We start from the raw sequence: 25,200 nt of genomic DNA, 5'->3' as shown, positions 1-25,200 counted from the left end.
CTCTACAAGGGAATCCAGGTGGCTCCATTTTTGTAATTCTCATAGAGATCCTCATGTTTGGTGGAGCTATCTGTGGCCCTTCATTGACCAAATATCCAACTATGTCTAATGCAGTCCATGGATTTGTGATTTCTACAGCTTTGTATTCTTGTCGATACTTGTCAACAACTATAGACTTCCATTGATAGTCGACTCCGTATATGTAGACATATAAGAGCTTGTAATTCGTCAGCTCTTCTGGGTAGGGCTCCGAGCACCCATAAAGGTTGACCTCACTATCGTCAATATATCTATAAAGTCCTTCATTCTTACGATTTTTTATCCAAACTCTTTCAACAAGCTTGGTCTTTATCATTTGCAAGTTTGGAAGATCCATTATGGGTGGATGCTCCTCTATTGCTAGGATTGTGAATCTTGTATAAGCTGAGTTTGACTCTAAAGAGAACATGATGTCTAGGCTTAACAGCTCTAGCATGATATGTGAAGGCTTACTCCAAAGTATTCAAGTGCTTTGGTTGGGAAAAGGTCAAAACTATGTCCAAAACCGCGACCGTTTTCTCACAATTCTCTCAATTTGTCGGTTTCAGACACCCCTAAATTTTTGGATACATTTTGAGGCCTTAAACGAAAAATATTTAGACGCTAACCAACAATGAATGATCCATAGGTTCTTGAACTATTGTTCAAGGCTGACACTGAATGCTGTAGAGCTACTCTAGAGCTTTGTTTTGATAAAAAAAAGTTTATAAATCCTATATCAGAAGCTCAAGCTATGGCCAAAAAGATCAATCTGTGCCTAGAGACTTCATACACGTATGATGTCTAGTGACTCAAAATTACTCCAAAGTTTAATTGTAGACTCTCCTTGATGTACTCTAACCACTCCAAATCACAATTTGTGATTCTGACACTTTTAGACAGGTTTATCAATCCTTTTTCTGTTTGTTTGTGTGTAACTTCCCTAGGAGGTTAGCTAAGCCAAAAGGGATCCAAATTGAATGAAACTTGTTCTCTATGCTTATTTATGCTGGCAAACACTTATGTGAGGACATATGCAAGTTTTGACTTCAAATGTGGCACTTGAGACAGCATACGTTGACGAAGGAAATTTGGAATGGCGGCCTCTACACCAAAACAAACTCCATTGCACCACAAGGGAAATGAGATGAGGGCACCACCTAGTCTTGGAAGCGTGGACTAGGACCGCTACACAAAGAGAGAGAGAGAGAGAGAGAGAGAGAGAGAGATCACTATGAATGAAGCATTAACCGTAGTGTGTGTACAAGGAATGGATGACTTCAAACACTCCCAACACAAATAGCATATAGATTACCAAACAATCACTCAAGGATTAGCCAAGATCACATTGAGCACTTTCACACGCATATAAAACATTTCTCTTAATTAACATAAGTAAGAGGAGGAGAGGTTACTAGCATGAAACAATTTGCACTCTAGGATGTGCAAGAATAGAGTGAATGAATGAGCTTATGGGCTCATGGTGAGTGATACAAAGGCTCAATGGGGCTGAGGGAGGCTTGAAATTACAAAGGGAAAGGCCTCTTTATATAGGAAAGAGAGTGATTAGGAGTGAGGTTAAGATCCAAGTGTAATTTGTACAAATGAAGCTTGATTAGGGACATTCAACCAATGAAGAATCTCCTTCCAAGTGATTTGTTGACCAATTAGCTCCATCATCACTTGTGTTGTCTTCACTCCTTCCTCCATAGCTTGAGTCCAAGAGCTTCCTTATTTTAAAATGTAAAGAATCTACATAAAATCAATACATATCTAGTAATAATAGAAAGGGGTTGAATGAGGACTTATGAATTACAACAAGATTAAGCATGACTTGAGAGGTGATTAGAAGAGGAATTTTGATGGGTTTTTGAGCTTGAGAAAGAGGAGGAAGGAGAGGAGGGTGAGAAGACTAATGGCTGATTTTTAGAGAAGGTCTCAATGTGGAAAAGGAAGGGTGTGTGTGTGTAAAGGTAGAGGGGTTGTTCTCCACCACAGTTGAAAAAACTGGCGTCCACCATTTTGGCCATATCTCCTAGACCGTAGATGCAGAAATTATAAAAACAATATGGCCAGAATCTCCAGCTCATCAGCTACAACTTTTCTTGGATCGGAGTGGAAGTATTTTTTAAAAATTCAGCAAAATCATGTGTCTGGTTTCTTCCTTTACCAAGTCTTCCACTTGGGTCCCATTTGTTTGCATCATCATATGGCTCCAAAGCCATGATGATATGAGCCACTCATGACCCTTGAATCATGGGTGCATGGCTCCACAACCACATCATATCTTTTCTTTTCACATTTACATATTTTCCCTTCCCCTTACCACTAGGTTCTCCCTCCACCTTTCACCTCCGGTGAACTAGCGAAGAAAAAATTCCTATCAAATCTTTTTTTTTTAAATTTTTCCAAGAGGTTGTTCTCACTCTTTCTTTTATTGTAAACCTCTAGAAGCAAGGAAAACCAACAAAATATAATAAACAAAAATTTGTGATAGGCTCGGATCATAGCCCCCCCAAACCTCGCTAGGGGTATTTATGTCTCTAGCCTACTTTCTTTGATCTTGAGCTGACCTTATCCTGATGTGATAAGGCTTTAGACGCCATCCATTTGTCCTGGTCTTGTGCACTTTACCATCAATGTCTTGAAGTCTGTAAGAGCCATTTTTGAACTTTTTGGTTACCAAGAACGGGGCTTCCCATCGGAAAAGAAACTTTCCATCCTTACGAGTGTCGAAGCGATTGTCATATTGAAGCACCAGAGATCCCTTTTTGATGTCTTTGGATGCTAGCTTTTTGTTGAACTTTTCTCTGCGCTTCTCTGCTTCTTGAGAATAGTGGTTGATGGCTTCTTCACGATCCAATTGCAGCCTCTCTAAATCCATGATCCTTTGATGTACTTTCTCCTTTTGAGAGCCTACCTGGCTACCCAATATTCGAAGACTTGTTAACTTCACTTCAATGGGCAAAAGCGCCTCCTTTCCATAAACCAAATGAAAGGGTGTGTACCCTAATGTGGTTTTGAAGGAGGTTCTATAGGCCCATAGAGCTCCATTCAGGTGTTTGTCCCAATCTTGGCGCCTAGCATGTACCTGTTTGGTGAGAATTTTGCAAATGATTCCATTTACCTTTTCCACCAAACCATTGCACTGAGGGTAGTAAGGAGTAGAGTGTGGATGCTGAATATTTAGCTTCTTCATGAGTTCTCCTACCAAGTCTGCTCTAAACCCTGGTCCTCTATCACATAGTATTTCAAGAGGGGTGCCAAATCGGCAACAGATGTGGTCAAAGATGAACTGACTCACATCCTTAGCAGTAATTCTATTGGTCGGCATAGCCTCAGCCCATCTAGTCATGTAGTCTACTCCCATGATGATATACTCTTTACCTGACTGAGTGCGTGGTAGAGGTCCTATGGCATCAATTCCCCACTTCTCAAAGGGCTCATATACCTTTATTGGGTTCTGAGGTTCAGCTATGAGCCGTCGTGGTCCTGCTTTCTGACATTCATCACATGTTTGACACCAGTATTTGACATCACGATGAAGACTTGGCCAAGTAAACCCAGCTTGTAGAACCTTTCTACTAGTGACGTCATGTGCAAAGTGTCCTCCGCACATATCATCGTGACAAGCTTTTAAAATTTCTTCAATTTCACTCTTCAAAGGCACTCTCCTAAGCACACCATCCTTACCTAGACAATACAAGTCATCATTTACTATGCGATACCTGGTAGCCTTCCTAGCTAACCATCGCCTTTCCCCTGCATTCAAGTGTTTAGGAGTCTCTCCTTGCTCCAGAATGTGCATAATATCTTCCAAGTCCTCCTTGCCTTGCTGAAGTGGAAGTTTGATGGCCACTGCTCCCACTATTGACTCATTTAACTTTGATGATGCTAGGTGGTCTGCATCCTTGTTCTGGTCTCTTGGCACATGATGTACTTGTGCCTCCCTAAATCTCCTCATAAGAGCTTTGGCTTCTCTCATTTTAGTAGAGAGACGGGCATTTTTGCAAGCCCATGTACCTTGCATTTGCGTTTAATCTCTTAATTGAATTATCGAGGCACCAACAAAGGCCATGAATTAGAGCATGATATTCTGCTTCATTGTTGGAGTGGACATCTTCTAGAGTGATCCCTTCACCATGGATCCTCTCTCCCAATGGAGATAAGACCACGATGCTTGCAGCTGCCTTATCCTTGGTTCTCTTGTATGCTCCATCAAAGTAGAGGCTATAAGCATTGACCAAAACCTCTGGAGCTAGAGGTGGTGGAAGTTCCTTTCTCTTCAAATGGAAAACATTTTCATAGCACTTGTTTGTTAAAATGTCGGCTAAGCATGCTTGAGTTGTTCTTTCAACCTGTATTGTATAATCAAACTCTTGAAGTCGCACCACCCACTTTGCTATTTTGTCAGAGATTTCCATATGTTGTAGTGCATAGGGAAACATATCCTCCATAGTGATAATTACAAACCTCTTCGGCAGCAAGTATGGCCGAAATTTGTTTACCGCAAACATGAGAGCTAACACTAGCTGTTCCATCAGGGTGTAGGCCTTCTCTGTGTTTTCCATGAGGCGGCTAGCAAAATACACGGGCCTCATAAAGGATGTTTTTGGATCTTTTTTGTAGGAGGGCAGCACCAATGGCTTCTTCTCCCACACTAGGGTTTACAAAGAATGTTTCTTCCCAACAAGGTTGGAGGATTACAGGGAGTGACCCTAACATTTTTTTAATCTCTCTAAAATGCCCATCACTTTCTTCACTCCAAACAAGCGTCTCTTGACGAGTCAGCTGTTGTAGAGGAAATATCACTTGGGAGAGTAAGTGTATGAATCTACTCAAATATCTTAGCTTTTGCAAGAAAGAGATTAATTGTTTGATGGAAGTTGGGGAAGGTAGATTTAGCAATGTTTCTATCTTTTCAGGATCTACCTCGATTCCATCAATGGACACTACATGCCCTAATAGTGTAACCTTGCTTTCCCCAATGTGACATTTGTCCTTGTTTAGTTGTCCACCCAGCTTAGCTAAACCAGTAAATCCTTCATCAATCTTGCCGAGATGCATACTTTTGGAGCTGTAAATACAAAAGTCATCTATGAAAACCCTTATGGACTTACCAAAGTAAGGTTGGAAGACCATGTTCATGAATCGTTGAAAGGTGGCTGGAGCGTTGGTGAGACCAAAAGGCATGACTCGAAATGCAAAACATCCCCATGGTGTGATGAAAGTAGTCTTTTTCTGGTCCTCCTCTGCAATGCGTATTTGAAAGTAGCCAGAGAAGCCATCACACACTGTGTATCTCTCATGGCCTGCTACTTCATTTAGAATCTCATCTTGAAATGGGAGAGGGAAGTGGTCCCTCTTTGTTGCAGCATTTAGTGGCTTGTAATCCACGCACACTCGCCATTTACCATTCTTCTTTGGCCTCACCACTACTGGGGAGATCCATTCTGAATCTTCTACTGGGTATATGAATCCTGCTTCTAAGAGTCTCTTCACCTCAGACAACAGTGCATTTTGTTGCACAACTCCTAATCTTCTTAGTTTTTGCACTACTGGCTTGCTCCCTTCTTTTAGATGGATATGATGCTTCACTGCAGTGACACCTGTAATGTGAGTGTAATCAGAATAAACAATGATGCATGCTTCTTGAGAACATTTACATAACCCTCCTTTTCTTCTTCCTTTATATCCTTGGATAACATCTCCTCTAGGCTGGCATCCCACACATTCTCCATTTGGATCCTTGGGTTGTCTTCTGATGAGGTAGTTTCCTTTATAGTGGCGCCCATGACTTCGAGAGTGCTATCACTCTCTTCACTTGAACTCTCTTCCTCGTCCATAGATGAGGAGCATCCACTTGAGCTCCACTCATCATCTGACGTCTCTAGTTCAAGGTTCTCTTGTCGCCCATTCTTTAGGTTATAAACCACCTTCCGACTATGGCCACCCATGCGAGGCCTCAACTCCAAGTCTCCTGTTGCCCAATCTTGCCTAGCTCCTATACCCATGAGCCAAGGTCTTCCTAAAATAAGGGGGTATCCTTCTCCCTTTACTGGCATCACATAAGCATCAACCTCTGTAGTGATTCCAAAAACAGAAACTCTCAAAGCTTTCACTACACCCACACAAGTGACAGAGACATTATTGGCCATTTTTGCCCTAAAGTTTGATGATTCCATTACCTCTAAACCCAATTGATGCATTAGCTTTTCTGTCATGACACAAACCTCTGCTCCACTATCAATGTAAGTTTTTGGAATCCATTGTCCCTTGATTTGAGCCTCCACCAAATGCACTATATCCTTGAGACCATATGCTTTGATTACACCTACTAGCTTACTTCGCTTTGCCCTCGTGCTCACCATTTTTGACCATTGTCGTCGAAGCTTTGTGGAGATATGAAGTAGTTGTGGCCAAGTAATCTTTGGTCCTTGAGAACTCACATCAGCTGTCAAGTCATAAGGTTGTGTCCAAGATCCCATAGGGAAATCAGAAATGTCAATTTGAGACCTCGTACGGGTCTTTCTCTTCTTGGCTTCATCTTTAGTTTCCCGAGATGTACTTGCTTCATTGCTTGCATCCTTGCTTGTTTCTTTACCTACTTCTTCTTGGACACGCACACGTTTGATAGGCATTGTAGCCACTTCATCTATCTTCATCTTCCCTTTAGCTATTTCTTCCTGGTTGCTTCTGCCCTTGAGGACCTCCTCCATCCTTATGATGCTCACATTTGGTTGAGTAGCAGGGGCTTGAGCTTGAGCACGAGGTGGCTGCAAAATTTGAGGTTGCGGTTGCTCTTGTGCTTGAGCTCTAGCACGGGGTGGACTTACTTGTTGTCGAGGACCTCTGATAGGGTAGTCATATCTTCTGGGATGAGGGCAATTATACATGCCGTGGCCATTTTCCCCACAATTGTAACACAACATTTCCCTTGCTTGACGTCGCATTGGTGGCCGATTCCCACCATTTCCCTCAATAGGCCTTCTTGCACCCTGTACAAGATTTACTCTCAACCCCTCTAGCTGGTTTGTGAGATTGTTTATTTGTTGGAGCATATCTTCTTGTTGACCTCTATTGAGGTCTGGTGCATTAGGCACATTTGGAGGTATGTGAGAAGCTTCCATAGTTGTGATATTGCCTCCCAAAGCTAGCTGGCCAGCTTGGGCTTGATACAGAATCTTTCTATTCTTTTCCCTAGCAATTCTTAAGGCATCTTCAAAAGCATTTGGAAATTTGCTCTTTATCTTCAACCTTAGCAAGGGGTACAAACCTGAGATAAATCGATCCTTTTGGAGGCAATTGGGAGCTCGCTCACCAGGGTTTAGTGAGTCTGACCATTGCCCCCAAAGTTTCAGAAAACCTTCCTCATAGGTTGCATAACCATGAGGGTCAACTTGATGAAGGGACAGAAGACGTTGCCATAGTTCTTCTGCCGAATTGGCTCGTTGAAATCTTCGTAGGAAAGCCACCTTCAATCCCTCCCAATCAATTCTTTGGGTTGGATCTAGAGCCTGGAACCATACCCTAGCTTCTTCTTTGAGCACCAAAGGAAAAGCTCTCAATTTCAATGCTTCGTCATCCCTCCCAAAGACAAGGAAAGCCATCTCCAAGTTATCCAAAAAATCCCTAGCATTTTCCCCACTACGCCCAAAAAAATTTGGGAAAGCCATCATAAAAGTGGGTTGCCTTCCTCTCAATACAGCACAAAGATGAAAACGTCTAGGCCCAAATCATATCTTATTAAGGGTAGAATAAATGGATTGATAGATGCATTAATCTCAGCTAGACGACGAGGGCCTAGTAAGTCCCTTATGATGTTTTGGAATCTAAGCTTTGTGCTAGCTATTATATGCACAGTTTGTCTAGCAAGAGGTTGGAAAGGTCCATATAAATCCCTATGATTCATGGAGTATGCTTAAAGCAAGATGAAGATGTGAACATCAAAAGATACATTATACTCCAAAATAGGAAATATTATAGGGTCAGGGGACAACAATATCTCTCTCAACCTCTCAGCTCCAAAATAGAAGACCAATCTTTGTTGGAAAAAAATCTTTCTATCAATGCGCACATTCACCCTAATATTCTGAACTGATTGAAAGTTGTAGAAAATGGGATTATTCATTGGTGCATTAAATACAAACTTCCATGAAGCACTTCATTGAAGTTGAGCTCTCTTGGATCCCACCATTTGAGAGATGCGAAGAATTTGCTCACCAGTGATTAGCCTAGCTTTGGTGTGACCATCTTTAGCTTTGTAGAGTTCATAGGGTTCGATGGCTACCCTCTCAACCACCTTGAGCCTTCTTGCTAGTAGTAGTTGGAGTGCATCACCATATGTAGCCTCTTGCCAATACCGCACCCCATTGATGTGTAGCTCCCCCTCCAAAAACTTGTTAATTCCCGAGTTTGAGAGTGCTTTCACCACCTGAAGTCGAGGCTTCAAAGGAAGTGTCTTCACACTAGCCACAAAGCACTCAACACAATTTTTTGACCTAGGGACTTGATGACTACAAGATTTTCTTTGAAGCAAAGAAGGGTGTGTGTAGTTAACTCTCTTTACCCGCATACGTGCTGTTTGTCGATAAAGACGGTTCTTTTCTCGAGCTTCTTGGGGAGACCATAGTGGAAGTCTCAGAGAATTTGATGGATCTTCCTTCATAGGATTGATAGAGCGCTGCTTGAGAACTCCTCCGTGGGGGCACCAATTTATGACGAAGGAAATTTGGAATGGCGGCCTCTACACCAAAACAAACTCCATTGCGCCACAAGGGAAATGAGATGAGGGCACCACCTAGTCTTGGAAGCGTGGACTAGGACCGCTACACTGAGAGAGAGAGAGAGAGAGAGAGAGATCACTATGAATGAATCATTAACCGTAGTGTGTGTACAAGGAATGGATGACTTCAAACACTTCCAACACAAATAGCATATAGATTACCAAACAATCACTCAAGGATTAGCCAAGATCACATCGAGCACTTTCACACGCATATAAAACATTTCTCTTAATTAACATAAGTAAGAGGAGGAGAGGTTACTAGCATGAATCAATTTGCACTCTAGGATGTGCAAGAATAGAGTGAATGAATGAGCTTATGGGCTCATGGTGAGTGATACAAAGGCTCAATGGGGCTGAGGGAGGCTTGAAATTACAAAGGGGAAGGCCTCTTTATATAGGAAAGAGAGTGATTAGGAGTGAGGTTAAGATCCAAGTGTAATTTGTACAAATGAAGCTTGATTAGGGACATTCAACCAATGAAGAAGCTCCTTCCAAGTGATTTGTTGACCAATTAGCTCCATCATCACTTGTGTTGTCTTCACTCCTTCCTCCATAGCTTGAGTCCAAGAGCTTCCTTATTTTAAAATGTAAAGAATCTACATAAAATCAATACATATCTAGTAATAATAGAAAGGGGTTGAATGAGGACTTATGAATTACAACAAGATTAAGCATGACTTGAGAGGTGATTAGAAGAGGAATTTTGATGGGTTTTTGAGCTTGAGAAAGAGGAGGAAGGAGAGGAGGGTGAGAAGACTAATGGCTGATTTTAGAGAAGCTCTCAATGTGGAAAAGGAAGGGTGTGTGTGTGAAAAGGTAGAGGGGGTGTTCTCCACCACAGTTGAAAAAATTGGCGTCCACCATTTTGGCCATATCTCCTAGACCGTAGATGCAGAAATTATAAAAACAATATGGCCAGAATCTCCAGCTCATCAGCTACAACTTTTCTTGGATCGGAGTGGAAGTATTTTTTAAAAATTCAGCAAAATCATGTGTCTGGTTTCTTCCTTTACCAAGTCTTCCACTTGGGTCCCATTTGTTTGCATCATCATATGGCTCCAAAGCCATGATGATATGAGCCACTCATGACCCTTGAATCATGGGTGCATGGCTCCACAACCACATCATATCTTTTCTTTTCACATTTACATATTTTCCCTTCCCCTTACCACTAGGTTCTCCCTCCACCTTTCACCTCCGGTGAACTAGCCAAGAAAAAATTCCTATCAAATCTTTTTTTTTTAAATTTTTCCAAGAGGTTGTTCTCACTCTTTCTTTTATTGTAAACCTCTAGAAGCAAGGAAAACCAACAAAATATAATAAACAAAAATTTGTGATAGGCTCGGATCAACGTGTATGATGTCTTTTGTGGCAGAATGAAGTGACTTTCGTCCCACACTAACTCTCTATCACTCAAGAAACTCTCAGAAACGTTTAGAAATCATTTGAACACTTTTTGTGCAAGTTATGGTCACTACAAGAAGAACCCTTCCCAATTTCTGTCTTTTGGCCTTTGCAAGCTCAAATGTGCTCCAAATTCAATGAGATTTTTGCTAGGGACTTTTTTTATGCTCTAGGACACCAAGGTATACTCAAATGTCTAATTTGACCCAAATCTGGTCCCTAAATTTTCACTTAGACTTCTACGCAAGGTACTCCTTGATGCACACAACAAGAATATGTGATCACACCAAATTTTGGATATCAAAATTGCTTAAAATCACTACTTTTTCACCTTTACTTGTATCTGCAAGAATCTCTTTAAATGAAAAAGTATGTCTCCAAATGAGATGAAATTTTTCAAGCAAGCTTAACACATCCTTTTCCAACCCCCTGTGTGGTCTGAAGTGGAATTGAATTGTCAGATCAGGCCTTGAGACATCATACGCGTATGATGTCTATGTGCTTGGCCCAAACTTGGTTTGTAATCTTGTTTTGTTGTGAACACCCTGGTAAACTTAGATTTCAATTTTGGTCCCTAAAAGTTTCATTTAAACATTATAGACATATGATGTCTAACTGGTGTCAGTTTGAAGTGAATTTCACTTTTGAGGTTCCTCACTACACTGACAACTCTCACCAACTTTCATAATTGAATTCCAACACTTTTTGTGCAAGTTATGGTCAATTCAGACAATCACTTGCCTAGATTTGTCTTATGGTATTTGCAAGCCCAAGAATGCTTAAACATCTAATGAAATTTGGCTTTTATGCTTCCTAAATGATGTAGATCACAAGGGTGCACTTAGTTGTAACTTTTGACCTCAGATCTGGCCTCTAAGACATCATGAACGCATATGATGTCTAGGTGGTCAAAATGAACTTTTGTTTCTACCCAAGGCGCCCTTGGTGTGTACAACAAGAATATGTGCTTACAACAATTTTTGGATGTCGAAATTGGACAAAATCACCACTTTTTGACAAGAAAATACCCTGAAAGAGTAAAATCCCCCCAGTTTTCAATCTATAATCCCAAACGATATGAAATTTGGTGTATGTGCTCAACACAATATGCAAAAGATGGGCATACAATCAAAAAGTCAATCTTGTTGTCAGAATCACCCCTCAGATATTAAACACGTATGATCGTTCTGCTGATGATTTTTTGGACATAATTTATTCATAGGAATCCCCAAGTCTCTAGCATTGGTTTTCAAGAAGCTCTACCAATTTTCATGCAAAAACATCCTCAGGATCACAAATTTCTTTTGTTTTTTTTTGACACTTCGTCTTTTGTCTTTTGAATGTCACAAGTGGGTGAAAACACTAGGCTCAAGGTGTACTTAGGGTAAAAACCCCGTTTTGAACACTCTAGTGCAGCCAAATTTCTCAAAATTTTTCTTCAAATTCCCCTTGAGACATCATATGCATATGATGTTCAAGTTTATAGAATTTCAATTTTTCTTTATGGAACCCTTCCATGTGCCCTCTTTTATGCTCAACATAAAAAATATCAATAGAAAGATATTTGTTGCATTTCCCCCCCTCAAAAGCAGACTTTTCAAAGATTCTAAATGCAAACAAACACTTCAACAAATAAATCAGTGATGAATAGCTCTAGATCAAAATTAGATCACTTACCTAACACTAGAATGGTAATAGGACACTTTTATGTCCTTGGACACTTTTGTGTCCTGTTAAGTGACCATTTTGCTTGAATTATTTGAAGAGTATGAAAATGAATTTCTAGGTGCTATATATCCACAAAGTTGCCTTATGAGCCGGAAAAAACTTAGAATTTTTTTTTGAGTATCGATCTCACCATTAACCTTACTCTTGCACAACATTTTTGAACCTAAACTGTGTGAAAAAACGGGTCCTGTTTTTGGCCTTTTTTCAAATTTTGGCAACTATACCACTCTAAACTTCATGTTTGTGAGGTTTAGATGGCTAGAGGTTAGGTCTTCATAGTTCTCAACATGTTTTGATGCTTGTAGGGAGAGCTAAGTGTTAAAATTGAAAGTTATGACCAATTTATAAGAATTGCATAATCCTGTTTTTTTGCCAAAATTAGCACTTTTATGATTTTTTTGGTGGCTTTCTTGATATCCAAATTCAATTTTGATTGTGTAAGTGTAATGTATAACATAAAGCTAATATTCCTTGAGTTTTGGGGGACCTAATATGCTATATAGCATAGTATATGATGATGGTTGAGTTTTTTGATTGCTGAAGAATACGATACATTTTAGAGTAGCAAGTATAACTTTCTCAATATTGCTAGTTTCTTAGGCCAATTGTGTGTATTTTGTAGGTATTAACCATATCTAATCATAGAATACAAACTTGGCTAGATATTGAGTAGTTTTTATGGGATTCTAGAGGTCATAATGCTAAACCCAGTTTTTTCATGTTTGCTGTATTTAGCACTTTATCATTGCCCCCAAGGTTCCAATTGTAAGAGATCCATTATCCTTTTGACATGCTCCATGGCTCCTTTTGAATCCAAAGGCCCAAAGAAAACTAAGAAAACATGTATATAGTATCAGTATTGAGCGTGACTATAGAAACTTTGACGATAGGTCCGCAGAATGGCAAAAATGCAACTTTTTTGTACCTTTTTTTTTTACCACAAAAAACAATAGTGAGGTAAAAGCAACCATATTTTTTGGTCACCAACCCATTGAAGTTAACGGGGCATTTTATCTCATGTCCTACAAAAATCCCCAGTCTTATTTATATGCAATCAGCCATAAGAAATTGCTGTTTTGGGCAAAATGCACTGGTCCATCAACTTTGGAGGCTTGTAGTGACCAAGGGATGAGAAAACTTACAAGTTTCTCATGTTTTCCATATATAGTAGGTATTGAACTATAAGCTCATGAAAGGATTTTTCAAAATGAGTGGATCTACTATGGTTTTGGAATTTTTTCCCAAAACCCTGAAAGGACACTTTTATGTCCTGTTAGGTTACCATTGTAGTGCTAAAGCTACTCCTACACAACATATAGGGTTTTGAATTTATGAGTAGAAAAATGCTTCAATGGAACACACGGACTAGCAAACACTTTTATCACCTCACAAACCACTCCACCACCAACAACTACTCTAATCTACAACTAATATCCTAACTAAATCTACCTAGTCGCAGACCCTTGGCAAGACACACGCTTTCTGGGTATCCACTTGATCATCACACAAGTGTTAGTAGGATCTCCTACTCAAGTCCCCATTTCCTCAAGAATGACGCCAATGTTGCGGGAGCGAATCACACCACCCATAAAGTGCATGAAACACAACCTAGATCAACATATTGTTAATCGAGGATATGGATGACACGATAGGCACATGGAGGCAATCTCTTTAGCTTGTCAAGCTGAGACCACCCCACACATACAACACTCTAGAAGGCTAACTAAACCACAATCTAGAATCTCACTCCTATCAATTACACCACCAACCCACATGCACACAAACATAAGGAAACACACTAAACCATACCATAATCATACGAAACTCAAGGAACACCATCCCCTCACTAGGATGCACTTGTCCCAAAGCCTCTACACTCAAAACCGTCACTCTAGACCCAGCTACAAAAAATGCATATGAAGACAGAGCAAAGATTTGAAAGTGCACAAAACTAAAACGTATGAGTACCTATGCATAGATTATGTCTCCACAATTCTAATAACTACTTGCAAGCAGAAAAAAATCATTGCTTGATACACTTACGACCACAAATGGCTCGTAGATGCGTCAACACACGTGCTCTATCTTGTTGTGTAGCTCTCACCAAGCCTAGCATGACGGTGCAATCGAGTCACATTGATGAAGCTCACACTCTCTGTTCCTCTCTCACACACAAGTGAACGGAAGCTTAAAACTTGATTATGATAAAAGTTCTTTTACAGAATGACCTAGGTACCTTATATACTAAGGCTACCATAGGTAAAGCCTAAAATAGAGTTGAAGGGTAAAATGGCTTTGTATTTACAATCTGGAAGTGCCATTGCACCCGTCTTCTGCAACTAGACTACCTACTAATTAGAAATAATGTTTCTAACCATAATCTGGAGCATTTCATAATACTCAAAAAACAAGGCTTTCTTGAGTTATATCGTGATGTTGACCCAATAGTCAACACATGTTGTGCAGAGCATCTTTTCATCGTTACTTTGATGGCACATGGATCTGAGTATCGATTGCTGAGGATACTACACATACGACTCCTAGAGACTGGCTACATGATTGTCAATGACTGGGTAGGTTCATCCATATAATTGTGTTTAAGCACGTAAATTGGTTCTATATTGCAAAATGTATACTGTTCGTGCTCTTTGTGGGTTGGCACTTTGTTGTTCTCCATTTTCCTGCCCCCTAGAGGTGTTGGGAGTTGGCTTCCAAGGTATGATCGGGAAGATGGAGAGATTGCAACCAATTTACGTGGTTTCTCTACAGATGATAACATCTTGTGGGAGAAGCTACCATGCATGGATCCCGCAGAGTGGACCGTTTCATAGAGGCATTGAGAGAAGTCCACCATTTTCAAGGTACTTGAAACGTTCTACTCGTTGAGATTTTTTACTCCACAAAAAAATGCATGAAATTTGTGTGGGTGTGCAGATGGCTACTAGGTACCTTTACCAACATGGGAGATGTTGTGCTAGATTGTTTTGCCTGAGTGGGGACATTGTCCCTATAGTGTCTAGCATTGTAGAGACATTTCCTCAGCTGTAAGATGGACTCCACCATTTTTAGTGCATGTCTTGCACCAGCTCAGCACCTCCGTAAAGAGCTAGGCACATCATTTTGGGGAGAGTATATTTGTCCACATCGCAAGGCTGAGCAGATTTGTCCATAGTACGAGGGAGAGAAAATTCATCCACAACATGAGGGAGATCAGCTTCATTCACTGGAGCCACCTTTGTGCACATCTCATAGTAGTAAGGTTGCCATGACAACAGCTACAGTTGGCTCTTTCTCTGCATCGGGTTTAGCGTGGATCGTATATGGAGCAATTGCTCCCACATTTGCCTTAGAATGAGAGTTTCCCCTAGGATTTGATGCGAGTGTGACCACATCCCCTACAGCCCTCGAGGTTCCCCCTAGAGTGTATGCGGTCCCCCCCACACACCCCATGAGCATCCCCGCATTTTGTCTGTATCCTCACACATATGACTTCCTCCTCCATTTGGAGCACCTCTTGTTGCTTTCGGTGTAGCCCCTATCCCATTTGTTGGACGTCTCATAATCGTGGATGCCACTTTTGAACGGCCACCATTGGCACAACCCTTGTTTCTAGAGGAGCATTTCTAGCTCCATCCTCTTTCTATCACCCCCCTCACCTATGATGTATTCATTAAATCACATGTACTTATTTTTAGGCCTTTAAATATAAGTTTACATGAGCATTTTTTCCACTATTATTCATTAATTGATTTAAAAGGTCCAAGCTCAATTGTATTTTTTGTAATGATAGTATTTTAAGTTGGATTCTTGAAAATGATTCTGGTGTAGGTATATAAACTTTGTGTCACAGGAACAGAATAATAGAGATAGACAGCAAAAGATAGAGAAAGAGATCTTTGTATTGATAGAGTTTTGATATAACAGAGGAGCAATAAAATATATAGGTGCACTCCGTTGTACGAAGCTCAAACCTCCCGACCACCCCCGAGCTTCAAGTCGCTTGCATGCAGCGTCTCACTCGCACTCCCAGAAGAAGAGATCGGTGAATGATCCCCAAAACGCACCACCCGTCTTTCTTTTCTGATTTTTCCTCCAAAAGCATGCGACCTCTCAAAATAGCCGCTTTTCTATTTTTGGCGTTCGGTCGACTCGACTTGCGGGCAAAGTATACCTGCGAGAATAAGATAAGAACGTGATCGCAAAGCGATCCGTAAAGGTTAGATTTTTGAAACTTTTTTTTTTCAGCTGTCTTCAACTGAACATAACTCCCAAACGGAGAAAAAGCAGCCCAAGTCTGTCTCACACAATCTTGGTACCCTCGTTGAATTCTTCGACGGCTATGTGATGGAAATTTTCCATAGCCTGCTCTGATTTGCTGAAAATCAACCTGCAAAACAACATTTTCTACAAAACGATGCAAAAACAGCAAATCCCACTTTTTGCTTAATCTTTGGTCCTCAACGAGCATCAAAACATCAAAATCTCTAAAGACTCAAAGAACCAAAGTTGTTCCTTATAACACAAGCTTCAATATCTTCATACATTGCTTTTCCAAAATCCCACGTTAACAACTTCAAAATTGCCCCAGAAAGTGCCCTCCGGATCAAAAAAATTTATTGAACGAAAACAATCCACACATCCTTCTACACAGTGGACCAACTTTAAAACGACCAAAACTTCCTAGAAAAACAAAATTTATTGCTAAAACACTTCAAAATCAAGTCCTGTTACACTTTGGTAGTTGCATATGAGTGTGCATGTGTATGAGTTGAGGTTAGTGAAATGGAAATTTGACAAAAACACAAATAGAGAGAGAGAGAGAGAGAGAGAGAGAGAGAGAGAGAGAGAGAGAGAGAGAGAGAGAATGGGAGAGAGATGAGGACTCCATCAAGAATCCTTTTGAATATGCTCGCTTGATTCCAAAAAGTGCTTGGCCAAAGATTACACCCTTGAGGACCTGAGGTTCTTGAAAGGTGGTCTTATTGGGGAGTGTCTCTTTATACTTTCTACCTTCTTCAAGTAGTGTTTGACGCACTCCAATGGGTTACTAGAGGTTTTCATTGCCTCATTGTCACTACTAGATCATTAAAAAAACCCATTCCTCTCCTCTTGGAATCTTGTGCAAAGTATTTTCTTAGAAGATTAAAATACTTTGAATGTTATGGAGGAAAATGTCTGGTCTATCGCCAAGTTTAAAATGCGGCACACCACATAGCATCAACATAGCTTGTGTCTCATCGAACCCAGATACATCTAAAAGTGGCTTGACTTTTGATGTTTTGGGCCGATAGAATTTTACTTTGTTCTGTATCTTTTGATTCTACCTCAAGGAATAAAACTCCTCAATATCGGCCTCTTCATTGTAATCATTTTCCTTGTCCACTTATTCATCGGGTGGTAGGTCCTGCTCCTCCATAACTTCCTCGGGCTTCTTCACAAGATTACCAAATAGGCAATTGAGATATAGAAGAAAGCCAAAGGATTCTTAGACTAGCTTGTAGTCTCTTTTGTGCATGCTACCCCATAAAGGTCTGTATGAATGTGGCACCTGATGATAATTCTTGTATGACCACCCTTTGGTATCACAGTATTTTAAATGGACCACAACCATGTCATTGAGGTTGACCTACCCCTTTTGAACCTCCATATCAAACCTCTCTCTCTCAAGTTTCAAGGAATCATTGTGCTGAGTTAGAACATCATCAAAACTGAAGGTAGCATTAAAGATACATGATACCTTGTGAAATTTATTAGTATCTTTTGAAGATACTACGAATTCAAAAATCCTTTCATCAATGTCTGTAGGATCTTCTACAATAACTGCTTCTTTTTTCCTATGCTATTTCACCATATATTTTGGTAGATGGCCCACTCACTGGCAATATTAGAAAAATCCATGTCCCTCTCGGTTGTGAGGAACCTTGGGGTTACTATGTCCTCTTGAATTTTAAAAAGTTTTGAGCTAGTCTCTTTAGCGTCCACAACTAAGCTCATGGAAAAGTCCTTTACCCCTATGATGCCCTTAGACTCAAAGGCTATGTCCTCCCAACCAATAACATCCATAGGCGAAGTCAACATTTCTCTTCATGGAGTCTTTTAGAAATTTAGGAAGATCCTCTTCTACCTATTCGTACCTAAACACAGATTCTGGATTTATTTTTTGCCTCTTCCTTTTGTAACCTCTTAATCCTACCAAACACACAACAAATGCACTCATTAATAAGTACTAGCTCAAAAAACACCATGGTTTCTTAACAATTGAGGAGGGTCCTTTTCTGCTTGTTGGTACCCAAATGCACACTCTAGATCTATTTTTTGTCTTTTCCACCTATGAGCTCTTAATCCTACCAATAAATGCATTCATTAATAAGTACTAGCTGAAGGAACACCATGGTTTCTTGATAAATGAAAAGTTTAGGAATAAACAACAACTCTTAACGGCATGAGTTCAAATTTTGTCTCAAATGTTTCAAAAGTTATCTATCTATCAACGCATAAGACGAAGAACATTTTGAGAATTTTCCACGTATATTTACATTTAACATGTATGTAAATAAAAACAAAGAACATACATATTATCCCTAAACATATGTATATACATGTAACATTTACACACACACACACACACACATGATGTTGTTTATATGTAGTTTAACTCCTTCTGGTATATAGGATTGGCTTGTTGCCACTGGCTAGGTATATATAAGCCGGTGACTAGTCTCACTAACTAGTATTGGTATGGGAAAGATCTTGTTATTAATAGTTTTAATTCAATAGGTAACTTCTTAATGTGGAAAAGTAGTGGGTGGATTCTTAATGCATGGTACCTAACACTTTAGAAGAAGTTAAGTGGGATAGTGGGGTTTGAGTTGGCTAGCGTGACTCTCTATGTATAACCTTCTCTTCATCCGCTTAATGAAGCGGTGGCACATTCCTGGCAACGTTTACTCTATAGCGCTGTGTGTGTGTGTGTGTGTGTGTGAGAGAGAGAGAGAGAGAGGGAACACCGAAGGCTCTTTTTCCTCATGAATATCGGACCCGCCATACTGTTGTGGAGGGGATTTATCTACTGGCACCATCCCCTATAAAAGGTGAGCTACCTTGCTCATTTAGCATTGGTACCTATGTGACTCAGTGGTGTGTGTGTGTGTACTATTAAACCTTTGGATTGTGAGGGTTTGCTAGCAAGGGTGTGTATTGCTAGAGTGTTTGGCTCTATGGAAAAAGGAAAAGACAAGCAAGATATTGTGGAGCAGGCTGATCCAACTCAATCCCAGGTGACTTAAGATACTGCTATGAACTACTTTCTAAGCTTCATGGACGCGTTGTGATTCACTTTTGATATGGTAATAGAACTCATGCATGTCTCAGCTATACTAAGTCGAAGTATGAATGTTATGTTGCTATGTCATAACTGACTTGCTTACGGTTGGCAACGTCCACTGGCCCTTTGGTATCTGAGGCACTGGTTTTTACTCTCATTTTGAGCTTAGGGCTAGGTACCTAGTTCTGTCACATATCTAGTAGATATCTATTTAATTGCTATTACATGGCCGTTAGTTGACAATATATATGACAGAAAGCTATCAACTAGCTATCTAACACTCACCTCCACAAAAAAAATTCACACATAATTGTGATACTTCCAATAGACGAAAAGAAGAAATTTAACAGTGTGAATAGTGTTTTGCTTAATAAGCAATGCAAAAGGATGTTGAACTAACAATTGCAATGGCTAAGAGGAGGTGCCAATTCCATTTAGCATCTAGAGAGAGGTGCTTAGGATCTAATTACTTTGAAAAGTGCTAATCTAGACCATGGGATTTGATGCCAATTAAAATTTATAGCGGATACTCAAGTGAGCCATTCATAGCATATTCATAATTAGAATAGACTTAAATTGATATACGCTATTCATAATTAGAATAGACTTAAATTGCTACTTAATGAGTAACAAATGTACAAAGAGTGTATGACTGCAAAACATAAAGCTTGATTGCATCAAGAGTGTATGGATGCAAAAAATTAAGCTTGATTCATCATGCATAAAGTATCTGTAAGGATTGAGTGAATCTCGAACTGCAAATTTAGACTCAACAGTTTATAGAATTCGGATTCGGACATAGTCGTCTGACGCAACAGTAAAGTGATGGAGATGCACGCATAGAAGATGAGCAGAAGTTAGATACGGAGAGGATATCTTTGACACAGTGTTTTGTGGGTACAAAAGAGTTATACCTCTTTAGGTTTTTTCTTATAGATATAGTGTAGAACTATACAACCACCCCATAAGGGTGCGAATATACAATCGCCTAGCAACAACAAGGATGCGGACGGACATGTGGCCATTTACCCCAACAACCTCCCACCTAAAGGAAACGTGTGTGAAGTGGAGAAAATAATCAGCTATGTAGAAAGATAAAAACACCTATATCTATCTAAGCCCCATCATATGTCAGCAATAGGCAAACCTCTCAACTCTGGAAGACCATTCGTGAGAAGGTCTGTAGGATTATCATCTATATGTATCTTAACAACATCAATGCTTTTTTTTGTCAAAAGTACATCTCGGATAAAGTGATACTTCACCTATATGTGCTTTGTCTTTGCATAAAAGGCTAGATTCCGAGCTAGTGCATAAGAAACAAGTGAAGCCTACCAAGTCAAAGGGGGTATGACCAATGTACATAGAGCAATTGGATTGGGAAGATCTGGATGAGCTTTCATGATCTACAATAGAGATTTCAGTTTTTGACTCTTTGCTTTTCAACATAGAGAAGTTAAATTCTGCATATGCTCTGTGAACTAGACTTAAGGAGTTGTATGCTCATAAAATTGCTACTAGTAAGGTTTATTGGTTGAAGAAGTTGATGGACCTTTGGATTAAGAAAGATACAACCATGAATGTACATCTTAATGAGTTGAACTCAATTTTCATCCAGCTCCTTGTTCTGAAATTCAACATTGATGATGAATTCAATACACTCTACTTGTAAGTTGGGATATATTGAGGACAGCCATGAGAAAATTCGATGCTATGCTGATGTATTTTGATGTGGAGAGCTTTTTGCTAATGAATAGACAAAATATTGCAGATAATAAGTCTTCCAATGCATTGCATACTAGAGGTAGATCTCAGCAAAAGGGGAAATCAAAAAATAGATACAACAACAAATCTCATGGGAAGGATGTTGAGTGCCATCATTGTGGAAAGAAAGGAAAATTTAAGTGTGATTTCTTTAAGTGGAAGAAAGAGAAAGGCAAGGGTAAAATGTCTAATGATAGTAGGGATGGCAGAAAGAATGGTCAACCTAAAAAGAAGAGCACGATCAAGATAGAGGAAATCAATGTAGTCAATGAGGTGGACGGTGGCAATGATATTCTCTTCTCTTCTTCTTTTAATGCACAATCTTTGGTTGCTGAGTTTTATGATGACATGCACGCCTGGATTTTGGATTAAGGTACTTCATTCCATGTGACACCACATCAGGAATGGTTCTCTAGCTAGAGTGTTGGCAGCAAGGGTGTTGCTCATTTGGGGGACCACCATGCATGTGATATTGAGGGAATCAGCAGTGTGCTATTGAAATTTCAGCATGGATCAAATCTTACATTGCATCATGTGAGGTATGTACCCGAGCTCAAGAACAGCTTGATTTCCACTTCATGTATCTAGTGTGCGGGACCATGTAGTCGCCCCATAACCGAGTAGCCAAGTGTTTCCTTATGGCATGGTAGGTTGGAACCTGGGACACATGATTCAAATCAGAATGAAGGTGCTTTCTCATTTGGGGTATTTACCATGTTTGAGGTATGTTCATTTTAACCATTGTGATCACTATATCTATGGCAAGCATGCTCAAACTCCTCACAAGAAATATTTTTCATTGAAAGCTTCTCTTCTGGAATTGGTACATTTCAATGTATATCAGATGCCACAACTATCTTTAGGGGGAAGAGGTATTTTGTTACCTTTGTGGATAATTCTACCCGCAAGGTGTGGGTATATCCGATCCAACATAAGGATGAGACCTTGGATAAGTGCAAAAAATTTGTGGCATTTGTTGAAAATCAAGTTAATAGTAAGGTGAAGTGTCTGCGATCTAAAAATAGGGGTCAGTATGTCTCAAAGCCTTGCAAGGACTTATGACACTAAAGGGATAAAGAGGGAGCTTATTGCACCACCCAAAATGGTGTTTCAGAGCCGATGAATCCGACAATTCAAGAAAAAGTTCAATGTATGTTGTCTCATGTTGCGTGGGGTATAGATTATGGGATCCCAAGGAGGATAATTGTCTGCAGCATGTAATCTTCCAGGAGGATCACATGCATAAACAACCTCAAAGGACTAAAAAAGTCAGGAGAGTTGTTTTCTAGGAAGATGTATCTTTTGAAAAGCAATGTATGCCACATGATCATAAGCAAGTTGATATGATGTTCCCAAAAATGCAGGGAATGGTGCTCAAAATTCTCAGCTAGAAATTGCCCATCATAGTCCACAATTGGAGCAACACAATTGAAACTGGCACACCCACATGCATGAAAACATGCAGGACAATTGGACTTTGGACAGTCTAAATCAACTGGTCAGCCTCAATTTGGTCAGTCTAAAATTCCAGGAGTATAGCAAGTTGTAGATTTGCAGGCTCAAGAGCAAGCTGGAAATATTGAGCCTTTGGTTTGGAGGTCAATCCGACCATCAAGGCAACCCGATACATATGTTCTTTGTGTTGATTATGTCATATTGATAATTGTGGTGAATCGTCTTGCTTCATGGAAGCATTGACTAGTCCAGATAGCAAGGAATGGTATAGGGCCATGCTATCGAAAATGGAATCCCTAGAGAAGAATGATCCTTGGGCTTTGGTGCATCTAGAAAAAGTGCAAAAAAGTTTTCTATGCAAATGGGTTTACAAAAAGAAAGTCACTTCTGGTTCCTCAGTAAAGTACAAGGCACGGTTGGTTGTCAAAGTGTACAAGCAAAAACACAAAATTGATTTTGACGAGAACTTTTCTCCCATAGTCAAGATGACTACTTTGTGGATCATTTTGGGCTTGGTTGCATCAGGGGATTAGAAACTCATATAGATGCATGTAAAAACCGCATTTTTACATGGTGATTTCCATAAGGAAATCTATATGCAGTAGCCTAAAGGTTTTGTTGCAAAAGGGAAGGAAAATGTAAAAATTGATATTTTATTGTTTAATGCAGCTGATAGGTGGAAAAGGCTAAGGGTTATGTGAAAGGATCTCAAAAGGATATTATATTTTATAATTTATTATTCAAGTGCTCTTTTATGAGCTTTGGCTATTTATGACCGGACGGCCAGTTTGTACTCACAATTGACCATTTAAGAAATCTATAAAACAAATACGTGCAAGAGGGAAATGGTCACTCTTGCACGGGGGGAGATTGCACCCAACGTCGTCTTATTCTTCTCTTCTCTCATGTCAGATTTTCTATGGCGTTTACAGGTACACGATTGCGCAGGTATGGAGATCCTTTGATTTATTGTCTGTAGCATGTTATTCTATGTATTTTGCAGGGAACCACGACTTCCGTTTGTAGCAGTGGTATCAGAGCTTGGAAATGATCCTAGAATCGCAACTAAGACTAAGGAAGCGTGGATTTCACAAGGGAAAGAGCTACAACTAATATAGCTAAGATATCTCTCCTTTTTCTTTCATATATGGGAGTTTGCATTAGTACTCTGAGTGAAGAACAAAAGATCGCAAAAAAATTTGAACCTTAAGTTGTCAAATAAGCACGTATAAATTGATGTTTTTTTTATTAGCCAACATAATAGAATGATTATTTTGAATTGCTATAGAGTACTTAGTTAAGAATTAATTGGAGAGTCAAATGAGATTTTGTAGACCGTGATGACTTAAAATCAAGACCACCCCAATTAGGGGCTTGATTGAGATTATAAGAAGAAGAGAGGAGTCACTTTTCAGACCGTCGTCTCTGTAACAAGGGCACCATATTTCTTGAAGACCGAAGCAGGTAAAGTAGGCCCCATGCTGGAGCTCATTTTTGTGGATCGCCAGTTTGAAGAATTCAATCTCCAACTCCAAGAATCGGGTGCTGTGTGGGAGAGGATTCCTACCACTGTCTTCGAACTTGACAGTGCTACTCGCCTGATGCAGGCACAACTTCTTCTTATTCACCATTCTCGCCCTTCCCCAGAGATTTTGAGTAAGATCAAGGCCCATACAGAGGGTCTACGCTCTATCTATGGCCAACTTGGGAAGGTTCTTAATCTGTTCCAGCTCAATATTATAAATATCATAATCACTAGCGGAATCATACCTACAGAGTGTTTTTTTTTACTTGCTTTCATTCCTTGGCTAGAGACCTGGTGGGCTACTTTCCCAGAGTATGCACACCCTAACTGCATGTAATCATGAGAGAACTACGAGTGTCAATGTACCTACACACACTTTTCGTTCAAATCCTCAAATTCTGCATGTGCGACCAACATCCTCATTTAAGCCGGCTTCTGTGTACCACACACACACAAGCGGAAAGTGGCTAGTTCCCTCTGTATTCTTGCTTGATCTTTTTTCTCTTACAACTACACACACACACACACACACACACCACCCCTCTCCGTTGCCTGCCATGCAGCCATCCTCACCCACTGGATGCCATACCCGATGGCACAATTCTCATGCAGACCAAGAGCTCCCAACTTTATGTTTTTTAACGCGGACCAATCCTTTTCCTCTTGAGTTCGCGTAGACCACCACCCAGTACATCGAGTCGCAGTCCGACTTTATCCCTCACTCTCTCCCTCCCTCCATGCATGCTTCCAACCCTCCCCCACCAACCCACTCCATAGAACGCAACCTTCTATGCCGCCATCTCTCTTTCTCGCTTTCTCTCTCTACCCCTCGTTGTTGTAGAATAGTTGCTCACACACCGACTCCAACCACCACCAAATTGCATGCATTGATGACGCTTTGGCAAACCTCTTCTGTAGCGCTATCAGAGACTCTGCCTCTTCTTGTCCCACCTGCATGCAAGCTGCGAGCTCCCCTCCATTGTGCCGCTCAACCCTGCCCCTTCCTCTTTTTTTTTCCAGCTCAAGGCTTCCAGTACATACCTTTGATCCCTCCCTTCCCATGCTCCCCCTTCATCTTCAAGAGACGTGATGATCATGACAGATTGCAGGCGGGTAGTTGTACTCTGGCCATACAACATGCGCTATCCAGTTCTTGTGCATTTTCCTTTCATGGCTGCAGCTCCACTTGGCATG

The 25,200-nt window shown here is 40.2% G+C and overlaps 1 protein-coding gene across 1 annotated transcript; it reads left to right on the top strand.

Moving 5' to 3' along the window:
* The first annotated feature begins 23,959 nt into the window (after nt 1-23,959).
* Nucleotides 23,960-24,343, top strand: LOC147431586 (uncharacterized). Its single transcript, XM_086493686.1, has one exon. It carries the CDS (start codon nt 23,960-23,962, stop codon nt 24,341-24,343), a length of 384 nt encoding a protein of 127 aa, XP_086349812.1.
* The last annotated feature ends 857 nt before the right edge of the window (nt 24,344-25,200 follow it).

Source organism: Adiantum capillus-veneris, chromosome 21, assembly GCF_014529385.1.
Source record: "Adiantum capillus-veneris isolate H3 chromosome 21, ASM1452938v2, whole genome shotgun sequence".
NCBI classification, from domain to species: domain Eukaryota; kingdom Viridiplantae; phylum Streptophyta; class Polypodiopsida; order Polypodiales; family Pteridaceae; genus Adiantum; species Adiantum capillus-veneris.
The sequence above is the reverse complement of the archived record's forward strand: the minus strand, read 5'-3'. Positions and strand labels throughout refer to the sequence as shown.